The sequence below is a fragment of the Peromyscus leucopus genome, chromosome 22 (assembly GCF_004664715.2).
Source record: "Peromyscus leucopus breed LL Stock chromosome 22, UCI_PerLeu_2.1, whole genome shotgun sequence".
Classification (NCBI taxonomy): Eukaryota; Metazoa; Chordata; class Mammalia; order Rodentia; family Cricetidae; genus Peromyscus; species Peromyscus leucopus.
In genome coordinates this window covers 2,576,445-2,595,473 of record NC_051081.1, presented here as the reverse complement: position 1 = coordinate 2,595,473, position 19,029 = coordinate 2,576,445, and the positions used below count along the sequence as shown (strand labels likewise).

Genomic DNA, 19,029 nt, shown 5'->3' with positions numbered 1-19,029 from the left:
CTCTCTCTCTTTTCTGTGTTTGTAGTTTAAGGCTCTTGCTTTTGAGACTCGACACCACTTCGCAGCAGCTCAGTCTAGCGTGGAACTCCTGGCAGTCCCCCTGCCTCAGCTTCCTGAGGGCTGCTGGGACTGGCATGAGCAACCACGGCTAGCTTCCTGTCAGGGCGGTTTTGTTCAAGGAAATCCTGAAAGCTGATCTCCAAGGAAATAAGAAGGAAGGTTGAAGACAGACATCTCAACAGACGCGTTGGCCGGGTGTCGACCGAGGGCCGGCCGCTTGGCAGGCAGAACCGCGGGGCCTCCGGCGCCTCAGTTTCCCTTTCCCTCTCGAGTCTGTTGGAGAGGTCATCGCAGGCTCCGGCGGGCCGGCGGGAACCGGCGCAGGGGTGCCCCACCCGCAGCCCTCTCCGGGACGGCGCGGCGCCGCGGGCCTCGCTTCCGCCCAGGAGCGGCCCGCGCGTGGCCCCCCGGAGCTTCGCGGGTGTTGGTTCCGTCCTGACGTGACCCAATCAGAAGCCGCCGTGCCTGCAGCTCCACTTCCGGGTCAAAGGAGGCACAGCCGGCGGGTCCCCCGGTGTCCGCCGCCTTCGCTGTCCCCCGCGCCCTCCACTTCCGGGCCCTCGTCCGGGGCATGGAGCGTCGCGCGTGAGGCGCCGCCGGCCCCGGGGACCCCTTGCCCAGCTCGTCCTCCGCGCCGCGCCCCGGTGAGCAGCGCTCGGCCCCGGCTCGCCGCCTCCCGCCCCGGCCGGCGCCGCCCGCCCGCCCGCCTCGGCGCCGCGCGCCCTGTCCTCGTCGTCCCCGCCGCCCCGGTCGCCGCGCTTCGCCCGTTCCGGGCCGCGCCCAGGAGCTGCTGCCGCACCGCTGCGGAGACGCCGCCGCCAGCTTCATCGCAGAGCGCGGCTCAGCCCGGCGTCCGCGCAGCCTCCGCCAGCCTCCGCCAGCCTCGTCTCCGCCAAACTCTCCCTCTTGGCTTCATCCCCCCACTCCCGCAGCCTGATCCCCTCAAGCCTCATCCTCTCCCATCTTGATCTCCCCAAGCCGGATCCCCGCAAGCCTGATCCCTTCCAAACCTGATTCCCCTCCCAGCTTGATCCTTCAGCCTGATCCCCCAAACTTGATCCCCGTAACTTGTTCCCGCAAGGCCTAATACTCTGGTTGACCCTCCTCTCAAGCCTGATACCCCAAAGCTTGATACCCCCAGCATGAACCTCTCCAAATGACCCTACCAGCCTGATTCCTCCAAGCCTGGTAACGCCCCCACCCCCCAGCTTGATTCTCCCCAAGCCTGGTCCCTCACTCAGCCCTTATCCTCTGCCTCACTTTCCACATTGTCCCACGCCGAGCTTGATACCCTCCCAGACTCAAGTTGTATCCTCTGTCTCACCCCTTCCCCCCCCCCACATTAGCTTGAAACGAGTCCTCAGCTTCCAGCTTCAATCCCTGCATCTTCAGCCCCACCCTTAGGGTCCAGGCCTTAGGCCCGCCCCATCTCCTCCCCATCCACGCTCTAGTCCAGCCTTCCATCCCAGTGGCCCTCTTGCTGCCTCCCACCCGGGCTCCCTTGGGAGTCCCCTGGGCAATCACCAACCTGCTTTCGAGGAGCTGGGACTGGTGCCCAGGAGGTGTGGACCACAGTCGCCAGTTCCCAGCTGGGTCCTGGGGAGACCGGGCACTGAGAGACTCGTCTCTTCCAAGTGCAACCCAGAGGGCATGCTGGCAGCCCCGAGGGGCTGGGAGGCTCAGTTAGAGTCTAACCAGGTAGATAGGGTTAGACCCCACAGGCGGAGACTCCCGCCCGCATGGAAAGTGAGTGAGAAGCCAAGCACTTCACCAGCATCTCCATCCTCACCGGCCCCTCCATCCTCACCGGCCCCCCCAATCCTCACCAACTGCTCCATCTTCGCCAGCCCCTCATCCTCGCCAACCCCCATCTTCACCAGCCCCTCCATTCTCGCCCACCCTCCCCATCTGCCCACCTTAACACCGCATTTGTTCTGTCAAGGTCCGCGCCCCTCGCCTGCAGCTGCCATGGAAGCTCCTCGGACCCTTTAGAAGGTCAGTTACGTCAGGCTCTGGGGTGGGCTGGGGTGGCCTGGGACATTCTGGGTCTGCTGGCTCTGGAATGCGGAGGTTGACAGGATGTGGCTTTGTGTGTGGCTCTGGGGTCAGTGACCCAGGGCCATGGCTGCTGCTGCTGCGCTGTGCACATCTGACGCTTCCCCACATTCCTCTCGCCTGTTGCCCTCCGGAGTGCCCCAGGGGGACAAAGGGAGAGTGGTGAGTAGGCTGGGTTTGGAGAGGTGTGGCCACCCCTCCCTAGCTCATCAGACACAGGACCCAGCACTTGGGCATCCATCACTGTGGTAGCTTTTTTTTTTAAAGTGGCTCATGCATCTGACAGCTGTTATTATGCAGATGTTCTCTGTGTGCATCCCCGTTAATCCTCACCATAGCCCCAGGGATAGGTATTGTAGCCCCAGTTTATATCTTTGGGAGGCTGAGGCCCAGAGAGGTTTGCGGTTTCTCCAGGGTCGCACAGCACAGATGTGGCTAGGCTGGGGTTTGAACCCTTCCCCCTCTGGCATGGGACTTCTGCTTTTCAGCACTGGACAGGGAACACTGGCGAAACTTTCATTCTGTGTCCAGTGGCATCAGACATTGGAAGGCTGTCAGGCTCTTCTGGGAAGAGTGGCGGCAGCTGGGTGAGGACGGGGACAGTAATCTAGAGGGTAACCGTCAGTCCCTCGGGGACACTGGCGTGGGCTGCTCTCTGTGACGTACTGAACAGCTCTCAGCCCTCCACCCAGTCCTGACCAAGTTCTCCTGGTCAGGGCAGCCGCATGTGTCCCCAGACATCTCCTGGGGTCCCCAGTTGAGAGTCACCTGCCTTGAGACCATGGTGTCCTCCAAGTGAGTTTTCCTAGGCGGCTGTCATGCAGGGGAGCAGCTGATAGAAGAGACGGTTTGAGGCTTACATTTTGTTCCCACGGTTCCCTGGACTAGGAGCCGGGGGTCCTGTGTTAGGGGAGAAGGTACAACAGAGCCCGCCTGCTCTGTGAGCTCAGCCTCCCTCCCATACACAGAAGATGTGGATACAAACAGGAAAAGGTGTATTTGGGCTCGGTTTGGGGTGAATGTAAGAAGTGCCCGTGGTGCTGGCCTTGAGTGCTGAAGCGCCTCGGAGGCAGGAGGGTGCTCAGGGGCTTCTGAACCCCAGAAACCCATCACACAAAAGATGCCGGTTACGTGGGACCCAGTTAGACACTTGGCACGGGTGTCCCCGATATCCAGTGCCCTTCTGGAGGCACAGGTGAATTGCTGGCATTGCAGCCCCCCACTGGGGTCCCCACTGCCAGTCAGTGGGTCAGTGTCAAAGGTCGAGCTGCTTCTGGATCAGGAGGAAGGAGGAGAAGGTGAGGGATGCCGGGGCCGGGTAGCGGTGGGGCCCTGACGGTCAGGCAGTTCAGCCGCTCCTTGCTCCTGCTCTCCCTCTGCTGGTGTCTGAGGTAGGGATGGACCTAGATTAGGTCACTCTGGGTTGTACACCTGTCACTCCAGGGCGCTGCGCAGTGACTCGGGACTCTATTCTTCCTGTTTCCTTCATTTCTTCCATCTCCTCCTCCTCCATTTCCTCTCCATCCATCTCCTCATTCTTCTTCTTCTTCTTTTTGTTTTGTTTTGTTTTCCAAGACAGGATTTCTCTGTGTAGCTTTGCGCCTTTCCTGGAACTCACTTAGTAGCCCAGGCTGGCCTCAAACTCTAGAGATCCGCCTGGCTCAGCCTCCCGAGTGCTCAGCTCCCGAGTGCTGGGATTAAAGGCGTGCGCCACCACCGCCTGGCCTCCTCATTCTTCTTCTCCATTCTTTCTCGGTCTTTCTTCTCCTCTTCTGTCTCTTTCTATCTCCTCCCTCCTCCCTCTCCTCTCTTGCTAACAGTATCTTGTGCCCTAACTCATGCCAATTGCAGGTGTTCCCAGACCTGGACACCAGTCTGCTGGGACAGACCCATCAAGTGTGAGAACCCTTGCTCTTGGGTGGTTAACAGTGGAGTCCAAACTATGTGCCTTCCTCCCCGGGTGACACGGCACAATCTTCTAGCTTCTCTGCATTCATTTTCCAGTCCCCACCATGAATGTGACCTCAGGAGTGGCCCCAGGTGGCGGCACACGTCAAGTGTGTGCAGCAGGGCCCGGGGTGAACCCTGTGCCTTGTGTGGCCCATCACTGGAGGCAGAGGCCGGAGACTCCTCCACGGGTCCAGCCCAGCCCCCACTTTCTAATCGGATGGCAGGAGGGAGCCAGTAGGGTGTCTAGGGCAGGGCCCCTCAAGATACAAGGTCCCTGCACCTATGGTCCCCATGTTCATTGCTGGATTTAAGTCCAGGCTCAAGATCTACTCTGTAAGCCTTGAATGCCAAAGCATTGGGTGTCGGCCAGGACAGCTCAGTGGGACACAGGTCCCATGTCTCTTCCCTTCCGCTGTGAGGCGTCTGCAGATCACCCCCTTCCACGCTGCTGCGTCTCCCCACCTGAACTCCCCAGCACTGGCAGCCTCTGTTTCTTCTGTGCCTCAGCCCTCTTCCCTCCCGCAGGCAGGCTCCCTCTGAGGTCCGAGGCAGAAGGTCGGGCATGTAACGGCTGGGGCTTCCTACCCTGGGAAGTAAGCCATCAGAACTCCAGCAGCCTGGACCGTGGCCCCCGGTTCTCGACCTTGTTCGCTGGTGGCTTTGCAGGCTGTGAAGGCGGCATGCCGTGGGCGGGAAGAAAGCGTAGGTGGCTGGGTGAAGTGGCCTGGCATCGGCTCCGTCACAGCTGTGTAAACTCTTGAGTGGGATCCGCGGGGCAGGTTGGTGCAGGTGGAGGCCGTCACGTGTGTACTCCCCAGCCCCTCTCCGGGTCCCTATTTTGCATCGGGATAGCGGAGAGGCCAGTGGTGCTGTCAGGCGGTAGCCCCAGGCCTCAGCCCTGCTGGAGTGCACGCTGAAAGGTTCTAAGACACACCCTAAGCTCCGGATGTCTTATTTCATGTCGTGTCTCCTGGAGTGGATCTCTGCAACCTGGGCCCTCTGCGGTGACTCAAGGCAAGAGGCCCTCCTAGGCGCTCTTCTGTACAGGTCTGACGGGACTCTAACAGGGCCTGAAGGGTCCCCTTCTGGGAACCCACAGGTCGCAATTTGTGTTTCCTACTTGAACAAGGCTTGAACTGGGCTGGCCCAGTCTGGAGGTACTGGGGCCAGTCAGTGGCATTCCCCTGGCTCAGATTTCTGGCTTGCTGCCGGCAGCCTCTGCTTGTCACTGCCCTTGGCTCCCAACTACCCTTAGGATGAATTGCAGCTCTGGGAATCCCTGGTTTCCTCTGGGATGTTTGACCTAGAGCCTTGGGGACATCAGTGGCCGTTGGTCTGCATCCTCAGAGCATCTCATGAGCAACTGCCATGGCAGTGCCCTCTGGGAGAGGGAGAACGCTCAGCTTCCTGTGTCTCCCTGCTAAGGATACCTAACCAGGAGGGGTGGGCCTGCTTCCGGGGAGGATCCACTCCATCCTGCCCAGGGTACCTGCCGGACTCGCCTTTCAGAGACTTCCCAAGCAGAAGCTGGTCACAGTGTGGCAGAGGAGCCTGGGATCAGGAGCTCCTTTCCCCTGGCTCTGCCCCTGGCCTCAGTTTCTCTACCTGTACAATGGGCTCTTGTAAGTCAGAGTGAAACGGTGTTGACAGGCCTGACTCTCACAGTGACGTGATTGCTTCCTTCCTGTGCTTTTCAAAGCAGCCTGGGGCCTCATTCCTGTCCCCTGTGGGAGCCTTTTCTCTGGTTTGTCTTGTCAGGTTTTTCCCTTTCATTTATATTGTCTGTGAGTGCGTGTGTGGGTTCGCATGTCCTGAGGAAGCTCCGGAGGTCCTCTTGTGAAGTCGTTTCTCTCTTTCCACTTTTAAGTGGTTCTGGGGTGGAAGTCAGGTCACAAATACTCACTGAGCCATCTTGCACACTTTTTTCTGGTTTGGGTTTTGAGACAGTGTCATCCTGTGACCTGGATGGGACTTGCCATCTTCCTGCCTTGGCCTTCTGGAGACTGGGGTCACAGGTGTGTGCCACCACCCCTGCACAAGGCTCTGTGAGTCTCTTGGAGAGAGGGTCTCCCTGTGCATCCCAGGCCGGCCTGGGACTGATTCAGAGGTCTGCCTTCCTCTGCTGGGGTGACAGGTGTGGCCAGCCCAGCCACTGCGGTCTCCTGGTGAGGAGGAGCTGGAAGACAGCTCTGAAGGCCTGGCCCAGCTGTGCTCGGCCCCTCCACCCTCCCGCTCCCACAGACCTGACCCTTGTGTGGTGGCACTCTCGGTTCCCACTTCCTGCCGGTGCTGAGGCCAGGGAGGCACCGTCACAGGCGCTCCTGGAGCCCGCAGAGGGATCTCAGCCCCTGGAGCTGCCCTCAGCCGCTCTGGCACACCCAGAACTGGGTCACTATGGCTGGGTGGTGTTTAGATTGCTTTAAAGCAAATATTTGCCTGGTTGGTTCAGGTCTGCTCAGACAGAGGCTGAGTCCAGTGGCTGTGAGGGGGAGGGAGCTGCTGGGAGGTGGCCAGTTCCAGCATGGACAAGAGGGCCAGCAGGGTGGCCTGGAGGATTCTCACGTGCATGGTGTCTGTGTGAAGGCCCCTGCAGGTGACCCCTGTGCACAGTGACAGGGTTGGGTTTTCATCTGGAAGCCTGAAGTCTTTGCTCCTTGCCAGTGATGCCCATGGGGTGCTGAGTCCCACAGCCAAGGAGGGGTATGGGTGGGGCAGGCACTCATCAAGTGACCATGGTGAAAAGTTTTTGAGGAGAGGAGACAGCCCTGTGCAGAGGGAAAGACTGTTGCAGCCCTCTCCAGACAGATGGCACAAGGAGTTTCCTAAGGACCTGTTTCATACTTAGCTGAGATTAGTTTAGAAATTAGTCATCCTGCTGGGTGGTGGGGGCGCACGCCTTTAATCCCAGCACTCAGGAGGCAGGGGTAGGTGGATCTCTGTAAGTTAGAGGCCAGCCTGGGCTACAGAGCAGGTTCTAGGACAGCTGTGACTGTGACACAGAAACCCTGTCTGGAAAAACAAAACAAGAAGTTAGTCAACCTAAGATGAAAAACTACATCCCAGAAAGGATGACATGTACCTGGGACAGATGCAATGAGGTCGCCCTGTTGGAGGATCTGAGTAAGGACTGGTTTCTCTAGGACACAGTTATGAAGAGGGGGGTGTTCAAAAGTCTGGAAGGTGTAGGAGTGGTTCCTTGAACACCAGAAAACATTGGATTTTTGTTGTGTGCTTCTTAGAGCCCTGAGTTCCTGTCAGTCTAGCGCAAGCATCACCACCAGCGAGCCACGCCCCCAGCCCCTCACTGGGGATTCTAGGCGGGGCTCCACCCTGACCACGCCCCCAGCCCCTCACTGGGATTCTAGGCGGGGCTCCACCCTGGCCACGCCCCCAGCCCCTCACTGGGGATTCTAGGCGGGGCTCCACCCTGACCACGCCCCCAGCCCCTCACTGGGGATTCTAGGCGGGGCTCCACCCTGACCACGCCCCCAGCCCCTCACTGGGGATTCTAGGCGGGGCTCCACCCTGACCACGCCCCCAGCCCCTCACTGGGGATTCTAGGTGGGGGTCTACCCCTGGGTCACTCCCAACTAAGGCATGGACAACCAGGAAGAGTTTCAGTGGTATGGATCCAGGTGGAGTCCCTAACTCAGCAGAGCCTTGGTTCTCATGAGAATAGCATGAACAAGTTACAGTGACTCGAGAGACAGTTGGGTGACAGGGTGGCTGCCCAGAATGGCCATCTGGCAGCATCCATGGTGAGGGCAGCTTGTCAGGAAGATACCCTCTCTCATGCACGTCTCCCTCCACAGCTTCTCACTGCCGTCACAGGAGCCCCAAAGGATGTCCAGCGGGGTCTCCCCAGCCGAGCAGGTGGCGGCAGGCGACATGGATGACCCGGCAGCACGCTTCTGTGTGCAGAAGCACTCCTGGGACGGGCTGCGCAGCATCATCCACGGCAGCCGCAAGTCCTCGGGGCTCATTGTCAGCAAGGCCCCCCACGACTTCCAGTTTGTGCAGAAGCATGATGAGTCCGGCCCCCACTCCCACCGGCTCTACTACCTGGGTAAGCTGCTCCCGCCCCCTCTGCCCTACGCTGCCAGGCCTGGGGTGCCAGAGGTTCAGAAGCGACCAGCCTTGGGCAGGCAGTGTCAGTCCGCCTCCTGGGTCAGCCACAGAGGTGACAGTTGAGGGTTGGCCAGGTGGCTCTGAGTCTAGAAACTGCGCCCAGCTGGGCCACTTCCCAGGCGCCTATTGCTGGCTGGGCAGGGCTTCTTAGGTAAACAGGATGGGTCTCAGATCCCTGCGGGAGGGTCACACGCTGTTCCAGTAGGAGCTCACTGCGTGGTGATGTGTTATCACGGATTCTGAGGCTCAGAGATTGGCGCCATCTCTGTGTAGTGCGCCGTGGTCCTGCAGCAGAGCGTGGCTCACCATCCTGCCACAGAACCCCGAGGCGCCTGCTCCCTGCCCAGCTGTTGGCAGCCTGTGTTCCCACTGGATCGCCAGTGTGACCCCCTCAGGCTTTCCATAGTTTCTGCAGACAGGCATGCGCCCAGCCCCAGCTCATGGACAGGAAGTGCCTTCTCCCAGCCCCAGCTCATAGACAGGAAGTGTCCGCAGAGCACAGACACTGCCCTAGTGGGTCTGAGGGGAATACAGAGCCGGAAGAAAGAACCCTCTGGAAGTCAGTTAGGCTTGTTTGCCTGCAAACAGTGCGCCCCTGGCCATTGACCGGAGGTAGGGCACGCCTGCACTGAGGATGCCAGCGGGGTCACTTGTGGGTACCCCGGTGTCCACATCCTCAGACATTGCCCAGGATTCCGGGGGCTGGTGTCCCCTCCTGCTGAGAAACACTGTTTAGAACAGGTGACTCTGGCCATCCTCCAAGCCAGTCTTGCTGCTGCTGGTCACGGTGGCCTTGGTCCCCGCGACCATGTCTGTGCATGTCCGGGCCCTCGGCATTTAAATGCATGATCGAATGAACATTGTCACATGCCCGCTGCTGACCATGCGTGGATGACAGGAGCCAAGATGGACAATGGGTGGCCATCCTCTTCCCACTGTCCCCATACGGCCCCTTCAGAGCTGTCTTAGGAGGAAGTCACGTGGATTTTTGCAAATCATGAAACTGCAAATGCAGTGATTGAGAACCGGCCAGCAGATGTTGCCAGACTGCCTAGCAACAGTGTGGCAGCTGTGAGTCACAGCAGCATGACGCGGCAACACTCCCATGGAGGAGAACAGGACCAGAGACACTGTTAAGTGTCTTCACCACAGCTGAGCCGGGAGGGTCCATCAGCAGGCAGAGCCTCCTCTGCTTGAGGTCCTGGGCCCCCATCCTTGAGCGGTGGCTCTGCCCATTTGGTGCATAGGCTGTTTTTGGTGAGTTAGCCCCAGCCTACACCTGCTGAAGGGAGGATGGTAGCTGAACTGTATTCCTCCCGGATCTCCGGGCAGGACCTTCCTGCCTCTTCCAGCTTGTGAAGTGTACAGCATCTGTCTGTCGGCTTCTGGCCCAGTCTCTCCGAGCTCTGCCTCTGTGATCACGTGACTTACTTGTCTGTGTGAGATCTCCCTTCATCTGGGTCTTCTGAGGACGCTGGTAGCTGTAGAACATTAATACGGCCACAGCTACAGAGCCCTGTTGCAATGAAGACAGTGACTTTTGAATTCAGGCCCCAGGACACAGCTGTCTCTCTTTCTCTGGGGACCTCTCAATCTCCCAGGACCTCGGGAAAGGACAGAACCTCTGAGGTCTCAGCCACAAAGTGTACCTGGCACCAGGAACCTGGGGATGGCTCAGAGAGCCAGGACATAGAGCCACCATGCTTCAGGGTGAGGTGCATGCAACCTAGAGCCTCATGATACCATGACTCCAGTCCACCTCTGCCAGGTAGCACCTCACATCTCCTGTCTTCCTGTCCGCAGCAGAAATTGACCAGGTTCCTGGGAGAAGGAAACTGATTGGCTCAGCCTGGGTTCCGTGACCTCTTCACCCTGGCTTCTGTGTGCTTGGAATAGGGTTGCAGATCCTCAACCCACTTTCTCCAGAACTCTGGGAGGAGTTTGTGTCTTGTAGGCTTGACCATGTGGGCTGGGGTGGGCAGGCCCTCCAGCTTACAGGGTTTCTGGAGAAGGAATGTGATTGGCTTAGCTCAGTCTACTTGTCTAGCCTGGGTGGGCGGGGCCTCTTGAGGTCTCTAGGAGACCTAGGTTTCTAGGAGAAAGAATGAGATTGGCCCAGGTGGTGGTCATTCATGTGGCCTCTGTGTGTCTGTGTGCGTCTGGGCTGGGGTGCACTGTCCTCAGGGTTCTGCGCAGGGTGCTGGGGGTCTTCATGGGACTGGAGGACCACACATGAGCGTGCAGTGAAGACAGACCCTGAACACACGCACGGAGGAGTCCAGAACTCTGGACATGGCTGCTTCCCCGCCCCCAACCCTGCGGTCTCACTGACTGCTCTCTGCCTTCAGATCCCCTCCTGGTCCCTGCGTCCTTTATACCGTGTCTTTGTGCCAGGTGTCACCCAGGATTAGATGGGTGCATGGCGGAGTCCCTGGCTGGTGCTCCCCTGTGGATGTGGCCTGACCCCGCCACTCCCGAGGACCTCTGTGTCCTCATGGACCCAGGTTTGCTATGTGGGGCATGGGGAGTCAGTTAGTCATGGGTCCTCTGTGAGGGATGGGGTGAGCCTGGGGGGACCCGCTGGCCCTGGCTGTCAGCCCATTCCATTGTTAGCAGCATCTCTGTCGGGGTGGGGAGGCCTCAGGGCCTAGAGAGACCTGGACTCTTGGCTCCTGTCTTGGGTTCAAGATGCACTGAGCACTGTAGTCCAGTTTGGTCCCTGCCAGACTGGCCAAAGCCACATTGGTGACTGGAGTCAGTGTGGATGTGGGCCCAGGGCACCCGCCATGTCTGGGGCTGGGCAGGGTGACCAGTTGAAGTGGGCTCGTGCACATGTGTGCATGCATGCATGTGAGTGTGTGTACATGTGTGTGCGCGCAGAGCCGATAAGTTAGGTGAGGCGGCTGAGGCAAAGTGAGAGTGTCACCAGTTAGCCCCACCCTTGCCGTCATCGCCAGGCATCATGGGCTGTGGTGCCAGCACTGGAGGCCAGTCCAGGAATGCACTGGCCTGAGCGTTGGTGTAACTGGTTGTTAATCGGCTGCTGTGGAGGAGGGTGGTGGCTTTGATGTCCTTGGCACAGACTTGCCTTGGACTTCCTGTTCGGAAGCCCCGAGGATAGCGGGCCACTGCTGGGGAGCAGTTACCCCACAGGCCCAGGGTGGGCCTTTCAGTAGGACTGAGGGACAATTCACACCTCAGAGTGTCTCAGTCCCTCCATTTCTTAATTATTCGTGTGTGGGAGGTCCACAGGCCGTGGTACCTGTGTGGAGGTCCGAGGACAGCTTGTGGGAGTCAGTTATTCGCCTTACATCCTGTGGGTTCCGGGGCTGAGACCCAGGTCATCAGTCTTGGTGGCAGGTCCCTGTGCCCACTGGGCGCCTCACTGGCTGGGTCACACCCTTAAAGGCGTGAGGTCCAGCCGCGCATGTCTTTAGTCCTCCACTCAGGATCGGCAGGTGGATCTCTGAGTCGAAGGGCAGTCTGAGCAACAGAGTAGGTTCCAGATCAGCCCGGGCCACACAGTGACCCTGTCTCAGAAAAGCAAACAGGCCCGGCAGCTGCAGGAGTGGAGTAGGGCAGAGGTCACACGTCCTGCAAGTCACGCATTCCGGGCTCCCAAGCACTCTGCATGCTCCTGGACTGCTCTGCACTCAGAGGAGCACCAGCCCTGGTCCCCAGCCTTCTTGACCAGAGAGGGGAAGTTGAGGCATGCTGCAGCCCTGGCTTCTGACTGTCTTCTGACTACTTGACTGACGGCGACAGCGACACCACATTCCATGGGGTAGCCCTGTGTTGAGACCTCGGCTTCCCCGTCTGCGGAGGACGCACTCATCATCCCAGCACTTGGGAAGTGAAGTCTGGAAGAACAGGAATGATTCAGGGTTATCCTTGGCTACAGGACAATCTCACACAGAGGGCATGGACGTGTGCGGCTACCAGCGGACTGTGGAGTACCAGGGGCTGGTTCACGCTCACAGCCGGTGCCCAGCCCCAGCCACGCTGGGCGACCCGCTACAGAGAGTCTGATAACTTGATAGCTTCCTCGGAGACTCGCAGGCTGTGCCACCTGGGGAAACAAAGGGCTCGTGACACCCCGGGTTTCCTGTCCCCAGCTCATTGCACACTTTCCCTCAGTGACTCATGTCTTTCAGTCAGGGCCCAAGTCCAGTTGTCCTCACAGGTGACGCCCACAGGAGCAGGGCCTGAGGAGAGTGGGTTGGAACTGCCCTGCCCAGGCTGGAGTGGGCGGAGCCATGGCTGCAGCAGGAGGGCACACCCTGAAAGCCACCTGCCGTGAGCATCGTGGGACACCCTCGACACACGCACGCATGCACGCACGCACGCACTCCTCCTTCTCCCTAAGGCTTAGCCTTACTCTCATCTGAAACTGGTTTAGTCCTTAGTCTTTGCCAGCTTCTCTCATACAGAGGAACCTTCTAGAGTAGTGGTTCTCAACTTGTGGGTCAGGACCCACACAGGGGTCACATATCAGAGATCCTGCATATCAGATATTTACATTGGGCCCTGCGGTGGTGGCGCACGCCTTTAATCCCAGCACTCAGGAGGCAGAGCCAGGCGGATCTAAGTGAGTTCCAGGACAGACTCCAAAGCTATACAGAGAAACCAAACCAACCAACCAAACAAACAAACAAATAAAAACCCAAATACTTACATTGATTCATAACAGTAGCAAAATTACAGTTATGAATTAGCAATGAAATAGTTTCATGGTCGGGGGTCCCCACAACACGAGGGACTGTATTGAAGGGTGGCAGCGCCAGGAAGGTTGAGAACCACGGCTCTAGAGCCACACCTGACCGCAGGAGAGCTGAGCACTCCCACCGCCCTCTCTGGCCTCCAGTGCTGCTGCAGCCCTAGGGCCTGGATCGCAGGGTGGGGAGAGCCTGAACAAACGCGACAGTGGGGACCAGGGCGGTGGCTCCATGGGTGAAGCGCTGAGTTCAAATCCCCGGTACCCGTGTCAAAGCCAGGTGTGCTGACCGCACCTGTCACCTGGTTCTGGTGTCGCTGAGGGGGACAGGGAGAGATCCGGGGCTTACTGGCCAGCCGGCCGAGTCAGTGAGAGACCATGTCTCAAAAAAGACAGTGGTCATCCCGGCACTCAGGAGGCGGAGGCCGGTGCATCCCAGTCCATCCAAGGCGGGGTGTGTGTGTGTGTGTGTGTGTGTGTCCACGTCTGGCTTCCACACGCACATAGTGACGAACACGGGACTCCAACTAGAGACAGAGGGAGCCACGGCCTGACACCCTCTTGGGTGGGGCCTCCACTCTTGAGCTTTCTCTGACCCCTCCCCAGGAATGCCATACGGCAGCCGCGAGAACTCCCTCCTCTACTCCGAGATCCCCAAGAAGGTGCGGAAGGAGGCCCTGCTGCTGCTGTCCTGGAAGCAGATGCTGGACCACTTCCAGGTGAGTTTCCCGTGCCACACCCGGCTTCCGGGAACAGAGTTCTGACTGGCGGGGCACTTATCAGACCGTGTCCCCCACCCCCAACCCCTGGGTCTGTGCCTTCAAATGACAGCTGGCTCATGGGCCTGGCTAATGATTAATGTCACTGCCCAGAGTTGCCCTGGCATGGCTGCACTTTGTGGCTTTTGTGGCAAGCACTGGCCCAGCATGTGCAGACTGTTCATCACTTGGAGAACAGTAACACTGTCACAGTGGCATGCCCAAGCCCCCCATTTTGCCACCCCCGGGTAGCCTTCCGCATGGCACAGTGCTGGGAATGGAACCCAGGCTTTCACACTCGCCTCGTCCATACCCTAGCTCCGAGCTACACCCCGGCCCAGTTCTGAGGTAAGTGCGTGGAGCGCTCATCCGGCACACAGGAAGTCCTGGATTCCATCTTGTCACTGTCACATAGAAGCCGGGTCTGGTGGTGCAGGCCTGGTTATACTCTGCCAAGTCGTGAACTCCAGGCTGGCCTGTGCCTTAGGAGTCCCTGTCTCAAGCAGACAGACCCATCTATGCCCCACACTTCTGTCCATCCGGATAGCTCTGGTCAGAGAAACCCTGGTACAACTGTAGATTTAGATGGAGTGTTCTCAGTAGCAAGGGCTGTGACGAGGTGGGAGGTCCCCTCGGGGACGTCCGGAATTGAGTGCGTCAGCAAGGGCAAGGCCAGATGTCACCACGGCTACTCAGGATGGGGACATGGGAACATGGTGAGTTTCCAGCCAGCATGAGATGCTCTGTGTCACATGGGGAAACTGAGTGAGGCCCTATCCCTGTGTCCCCAGGCCACGCCCCACCACGGTGTCTACTCTCGCGAGGAGGAGCTGCTGCGGGAACGCAAGCGCCTGGGCGTCTTCGGGATCACCTCCTACGACTTCCACAGTGAGAGCGGCCTCTTCCTCTTCCAGGCCAGCAACAGCCTGTTCCACTGCCGGGACGGCGGCAAGAACGGCTTCATGGTGAGGCACAGCCGCACCCCCGGGTGGCCACACGGCGCCAGCGCCCTGACCCAGCCTCCCTGTCCCCAGGTGTCCCCCATGAAGCCACTGGAGATCAAGACCCAGTGCTCCGGGCCGCGTATGGACCCCAAGATCTGCCCCGCGGACCCTGCCTTCTTCTCCTTCATCAACAACAGTGACCTGTGGGTGGCCAACATCGAGACCGGAGAGGAACGGCGACTAACCTTCTGTCACCAGGGTGAGGCGTAGGCAGGAATGGGGGCAGGCAGTCGGCCTGGCTGCAGCAGCGTGTTCTGGGAATGGCTGCTTGTACTGCCAGCCCATCTTCTAGAATGTTCACCTGCTGTTCAGTGATGCACAGTACCCAGGACACCCAGCCCTTAAACGCCAGCTGCACGGTGTCCAGCCTGTATAGCGGTCGGCGCTGAGCTCCTGACTCAGTGGCCGTCAGGCGGCTGTCTGTCACTCACAGTGTGCCCTCCCGCAGGCTCAGCCAACGTCCTGGACGATCCCAAGTCGGCGGGTGTGGCCACCTTTGTCATCCAGGAGGAGTTTGACCGCTTCACCGGGTGCTGGTGGTGCCCCACCGCCTCTTGGGAAGGTAGGCAGCCCCCTTCTCCGTACCCTGCTCCGACTCGGGGCCTCACGCCTGCCTCCGCTGAATCAACACCTAGGGACCCATTAAATACAGCAGCGTCTGCACAGGACGGGGAGATGACAAAGGCCTTGCCTCACCTGGGCCCTGCTATTCCTATAACCACATTTCTGGAGGCAGGAGAACACTGGGCGACCCATAGATACCAGAACCACACCCCCAACCCCTCCGTGGGGGATTCTAAGGAGGGGTTCTACTCCAGCGGCCTGCCTCAGCCCCTCTAGGTGGAGACTCCACCCCTGACCACGCCCACAGCCCCTCACTGGGGATTCTAGGCGGGGCTCCACCCTGACCACGCCCACAGCCCCTCCCTGGGAGGTTCTAGGCGGGGTTCCACCCCGACCACGCCCACAGCCCCTCACTGGGGATTCTAGGCGGGGCTCCACCCTGACCACGCCCCCAGCCCTCACTGGGGATTCTACGGCCCCCCTGACCCCCCCCCCCCCCTATTCACCCCCCCCGACCACGCCCCAGCCCTCACTGGGGATTCTAGGCAGGGCTCCACCCTGACCACGCCCCCAGCCCCTCACTAGGACATGTGAGTGAATGTTTAGGTTACATGACAAAATCGCCCTGAGTGGCATAGACAACAGAAATGTGTGGCCCCACACTGGCCTCTGTGGTCTGGGGTGCACTATGTCAAAGCGGACTTTCTAAGGCTCTGACATACTCCCCATGTCCTCCATTGTCCCATGTGTCTGAGTTCTCCTGTCATACTGGCCCAGGGTCCTCCTGACCTCCCTCGCAGATGCTGCACAAAGCCTTAGACGAGAGCTTGAGCACATGGTTTCCTGGCCCAGCTTGACTCTGCACCCCACGTGGGTGTCACTTGGTGCTGGCTCCGAGACCCCGTGTGGTGTGGGTGGTGCTGAGTCCCTGCTCCTTGCCCCCCGACCAGGTTCCGAAGGCCTCAAGACGCTGCGCATCCTGTATGAAGAAGTGGATGAGTCTGAGGTGGAGGTCATCCATGTGCCCTCCCCTGCCCTGGAGGAGAGGAAGACTGATTCCTATCGATACCCCAGGACAGGTGGGTGCCAGCAGACCACATGCTGCCCTAAGGCCTCTGCACCACAGCTGGCACAGTTCTGCCCTCTGGGGTCCCCTCTGCCTGCCTTTGTTGGGTCTCATGGTCACAGAGCTCAGAGGTCACAGATTCTCCAGGTAGATCCAGAAAGTGAGTGTGGCAGCATCTTCCACCTGCCTGATGCCACATCTCAGGCGTCTCCACACCAGGACAACCACAGGCGAGCGGACTGAGCCTCATGGAGGATGCTACAGTGTAGTGGTGTCTTGGAGGCAGAAGATTCATGAATTCAGGCCAGCCTGGGCTACATAGTGAACACCTGTCAAAAAAACTAAGTGGAGGGAACACCAGAGACGGCTGCTTCTTTGGCGTCTCAAGGGTTAGAAGCCTTGAGCTTGCGGCAGCCCTGGCTAGCCTGGCTGATCCTCAGGCCTACTACCTGTGCCTCTGTGGGCATCACTTGTACTGAGGGCCGGTGGGGATAGAATTCCCTGGTGTGCACAGAGTCCCAGGCTCCATCCCCAGCACCACAAACTGGTGGGTGTGGTGGGGCATGCCTGCTAGAGTTCAAGGTCAGCCTCAGCTTTGTAGAAGGTTCTGGGCCACCCCGGAATACATGAGACCCTATTTCAAAAAACAGATAAATGAAATAGACTGCTTGCCATTCCAGACACACAGTGAGCCTTCCCAGATGCTGTGTGGATGGACGTCTGTGGGATGATCCACATTGACCCTGTGCTTAGCAGATGTGGAAACTGAGCCTCAGGCAAGGTGGAGGCATTTGTCAGGTGCCCCATGTTACCCTGTGCTGGGGCCTAACCGTCTTCCAGAGAAATCCCAGGATCTGTCCCCAGCACCCTAAGAAAATAGCCCCAGCCACATCCCACCTCTTAGACGTGTGGGTGACTGCCCCAGCCTGTGGGCGCTGCCTCCCAAGGGCTGGGTCCGGCTTCGTGTGGCGGTGTGCCTGTTTCAGTCTCCAGCTACTGGACTGCACAGAGATAGGACAGGGCCAGTCCCTTCTGTGTTGTGTCCCCAGTCCAGCTTCCAGGTGACAAAGTAACACACCGGCTATCCCGGTAGGAATGGGGTCCAGGCCGTGGGTCAGATTAGCCCTGCCCGGGGACTTTGTGTCATTCCTGGGAGGGGCTGTGCCACCTCCCCACAGGTGTGGTCACACAGTCCCTGGTCAGGGTGGCCACTGGCAACCTGGCACTCATCTGGCCTTCCCTCAACAGGCAGCAAGAACCCCAAGATCGCCCTGAAACTGGCTGAGCTCCAGACGGATGGACAGGGCAAGGTAAGAGCCGAGCACATTCTGGGGAGGCTCCGGAAGGACCGGGCGGGGCGGGGTGGCATGTGTACGGTCAGTCCACTCTCCGTGAAGCGTGGTGCCGCCAAGTGGCCTGACCTGTGTCCTGTGCTGATCACAGCCCAAACACTGTGGGTCAGATTGCCAGGGTGCCAGTCCTCGGGTCACTGCAGTGAGGTCATCGCCTGTTGGGTGTGGCAGTGTTCTGGGTCCTTCTCTGTCCCCTGCTCCTTGGCATTGCTCACTTAGAGACGCTGAGTAGGTCTCACAACCCAGACCACGTGCTAAGCAGCGAGGGCAATATGGCCACTGGTAAGAGGTCTTTAGTGAGTGCATTCACCTGCCTCGGGCAGGCCCGTCCTTCCGTTCACGGGGCCACGCCTTTCCTGTCCAGTGAGAGCTGCTGATGGCTCTCCTGAAGTCCAGATCCCTCAGGCCACCAAGGGTGCGTGACATTGAAAGTTCCTCAGACAACCTGGGCCCGAGGCTGTGTGGCACTTGCTGATGGGGACACCAGGCAGGCAGGGCTTGTGTAGCTGCAGGATCCTGGCCGCAGGGATTTGGTCCTTACATTGACTTGTGTGCACAAATATCAGAGGACGGCTTGTGAGGGTCAGCTCTCTCCCTCCGCTGTGTGGTTTCTAGGCTTGGGGACATCACCCCTTCCTGCTGAGCTGTCCTGCAGCCCCTGCAAGCTTTTGCAAAAACTTTCCTAACATCCAGGGAAAGTCTAAGACTCTGTCTCGGTTATTTACGTATTAGACCCTTACTCAGCACGTCCCTTGTCGTCTTTTTAGAACACCGCAGTATTGCACCAGCATTACCAGTGGGTGATAGGGGTCACCACCCACTAGGCTGTAGGGTTTTTGTTGTTTTATTTCAATGTGTATTAATGCAGTTCCCACAGAAGCCAGAAGAGGGTGACAGATCCCCTGGAGTTGGAGTTACAGGTGGACATGAGCTGCCCTGTGGGTGCTGGGACCCCAGCTCGAACCTGCAAATGTATAGTTATGGCTCAGCTGCTGAGCCAGGCACCTGCCATAAACAGGCTCCTGAGCTGGGCAAGGCCTGCAGCTCCTGAACAGGCTTGGGCTGATGATTCCGCCAGGGTGGCCACCCGTGACCCTGCCTCCTTTTCTCCCCATCAGCCCCTTGCTCAGCTGGCCCAAGACCCCTCCAAGTCCAGGGATGACCCAGGGCAGAAATAGGTAGTTCCAGAAACATCTGGACGTGCCAGGGAACACGATGTGTTATTGTCTTTCCATCTTCCTGTTCATCATCCGTGTGTGTCCATTCCCCTCCCTTCCCCACCCCACCCTATGGAAGGAGACGTTACCACTGCAGAGAGACGGGGTTTGTGGCTTTGACCGCAGAGGTACTGTGTCAGCAGCCATACAGGCAGGGGTGG

The 19,029-nt window shown here is 59.0% G+C and overlaps 1 protein-coding gene across 4 annotated transcripts in view; it reads left to right on the top strand.

Moving 5' to 3' along the window:
• Nucleotides 1-614: 614 nt before the first annotated feature.
• The window catches only part of Dpp9 (dipeptidyl peptidase 9), a 33,247-nt gene continuing 14,832 nt past the window's right edge, over nucleotides 615-19,029 (top strand). The window contains exons 1-9 of one of the 4 annotated variants that reach the window (XM_037198190.1): nucleotides 615-704; nucleotides 2,003-2,055; nucleotides 7,878-8,131; nucleotides 13,514-13,626; nucleotides 14,457-14,630; nucleotides 14,700-14,868; nucleotides 15,118-15,231; nucleotides 16,184-16,312; nucleotides 17,548-17,609. In XM_037198190.1, the coding sequence (XP_037054085.1) occupies nucleotides 7,909-8,131; nucleotides 13,514-13,626; nucleotides 14,457-14,630; nucleotides 14,700-14,868; nucleotides 15,118-15,231; nucleotides 16,184-16,312; nucleotides 17,548-17,609 (984 nt within the window). In that variant the 5' untranslated portion in view covers nucleotides 615-704; nucleotides 2,003-2,055; nucleotides 7,878-7,908. Of the gene's footprint in view, nucleotides 705-819; nucleotides 1,807-2,002; nucleotides 2,056-7,877; nucleotides 8,132-13,513; nucleotides 13,627-14,456; nucleotides 14,631-14,699; nucleotides 14,869-15,117; nucleotides 15,232-16,183; nucleotides 16,313-17,547; nucleotides 17,610-19,029 lie in introns of those variants that run through there. The other 3 variants (XM_037198189.1, XM_037198188.1, XM_028859683.2) reach the window with 3 other exon arrangements.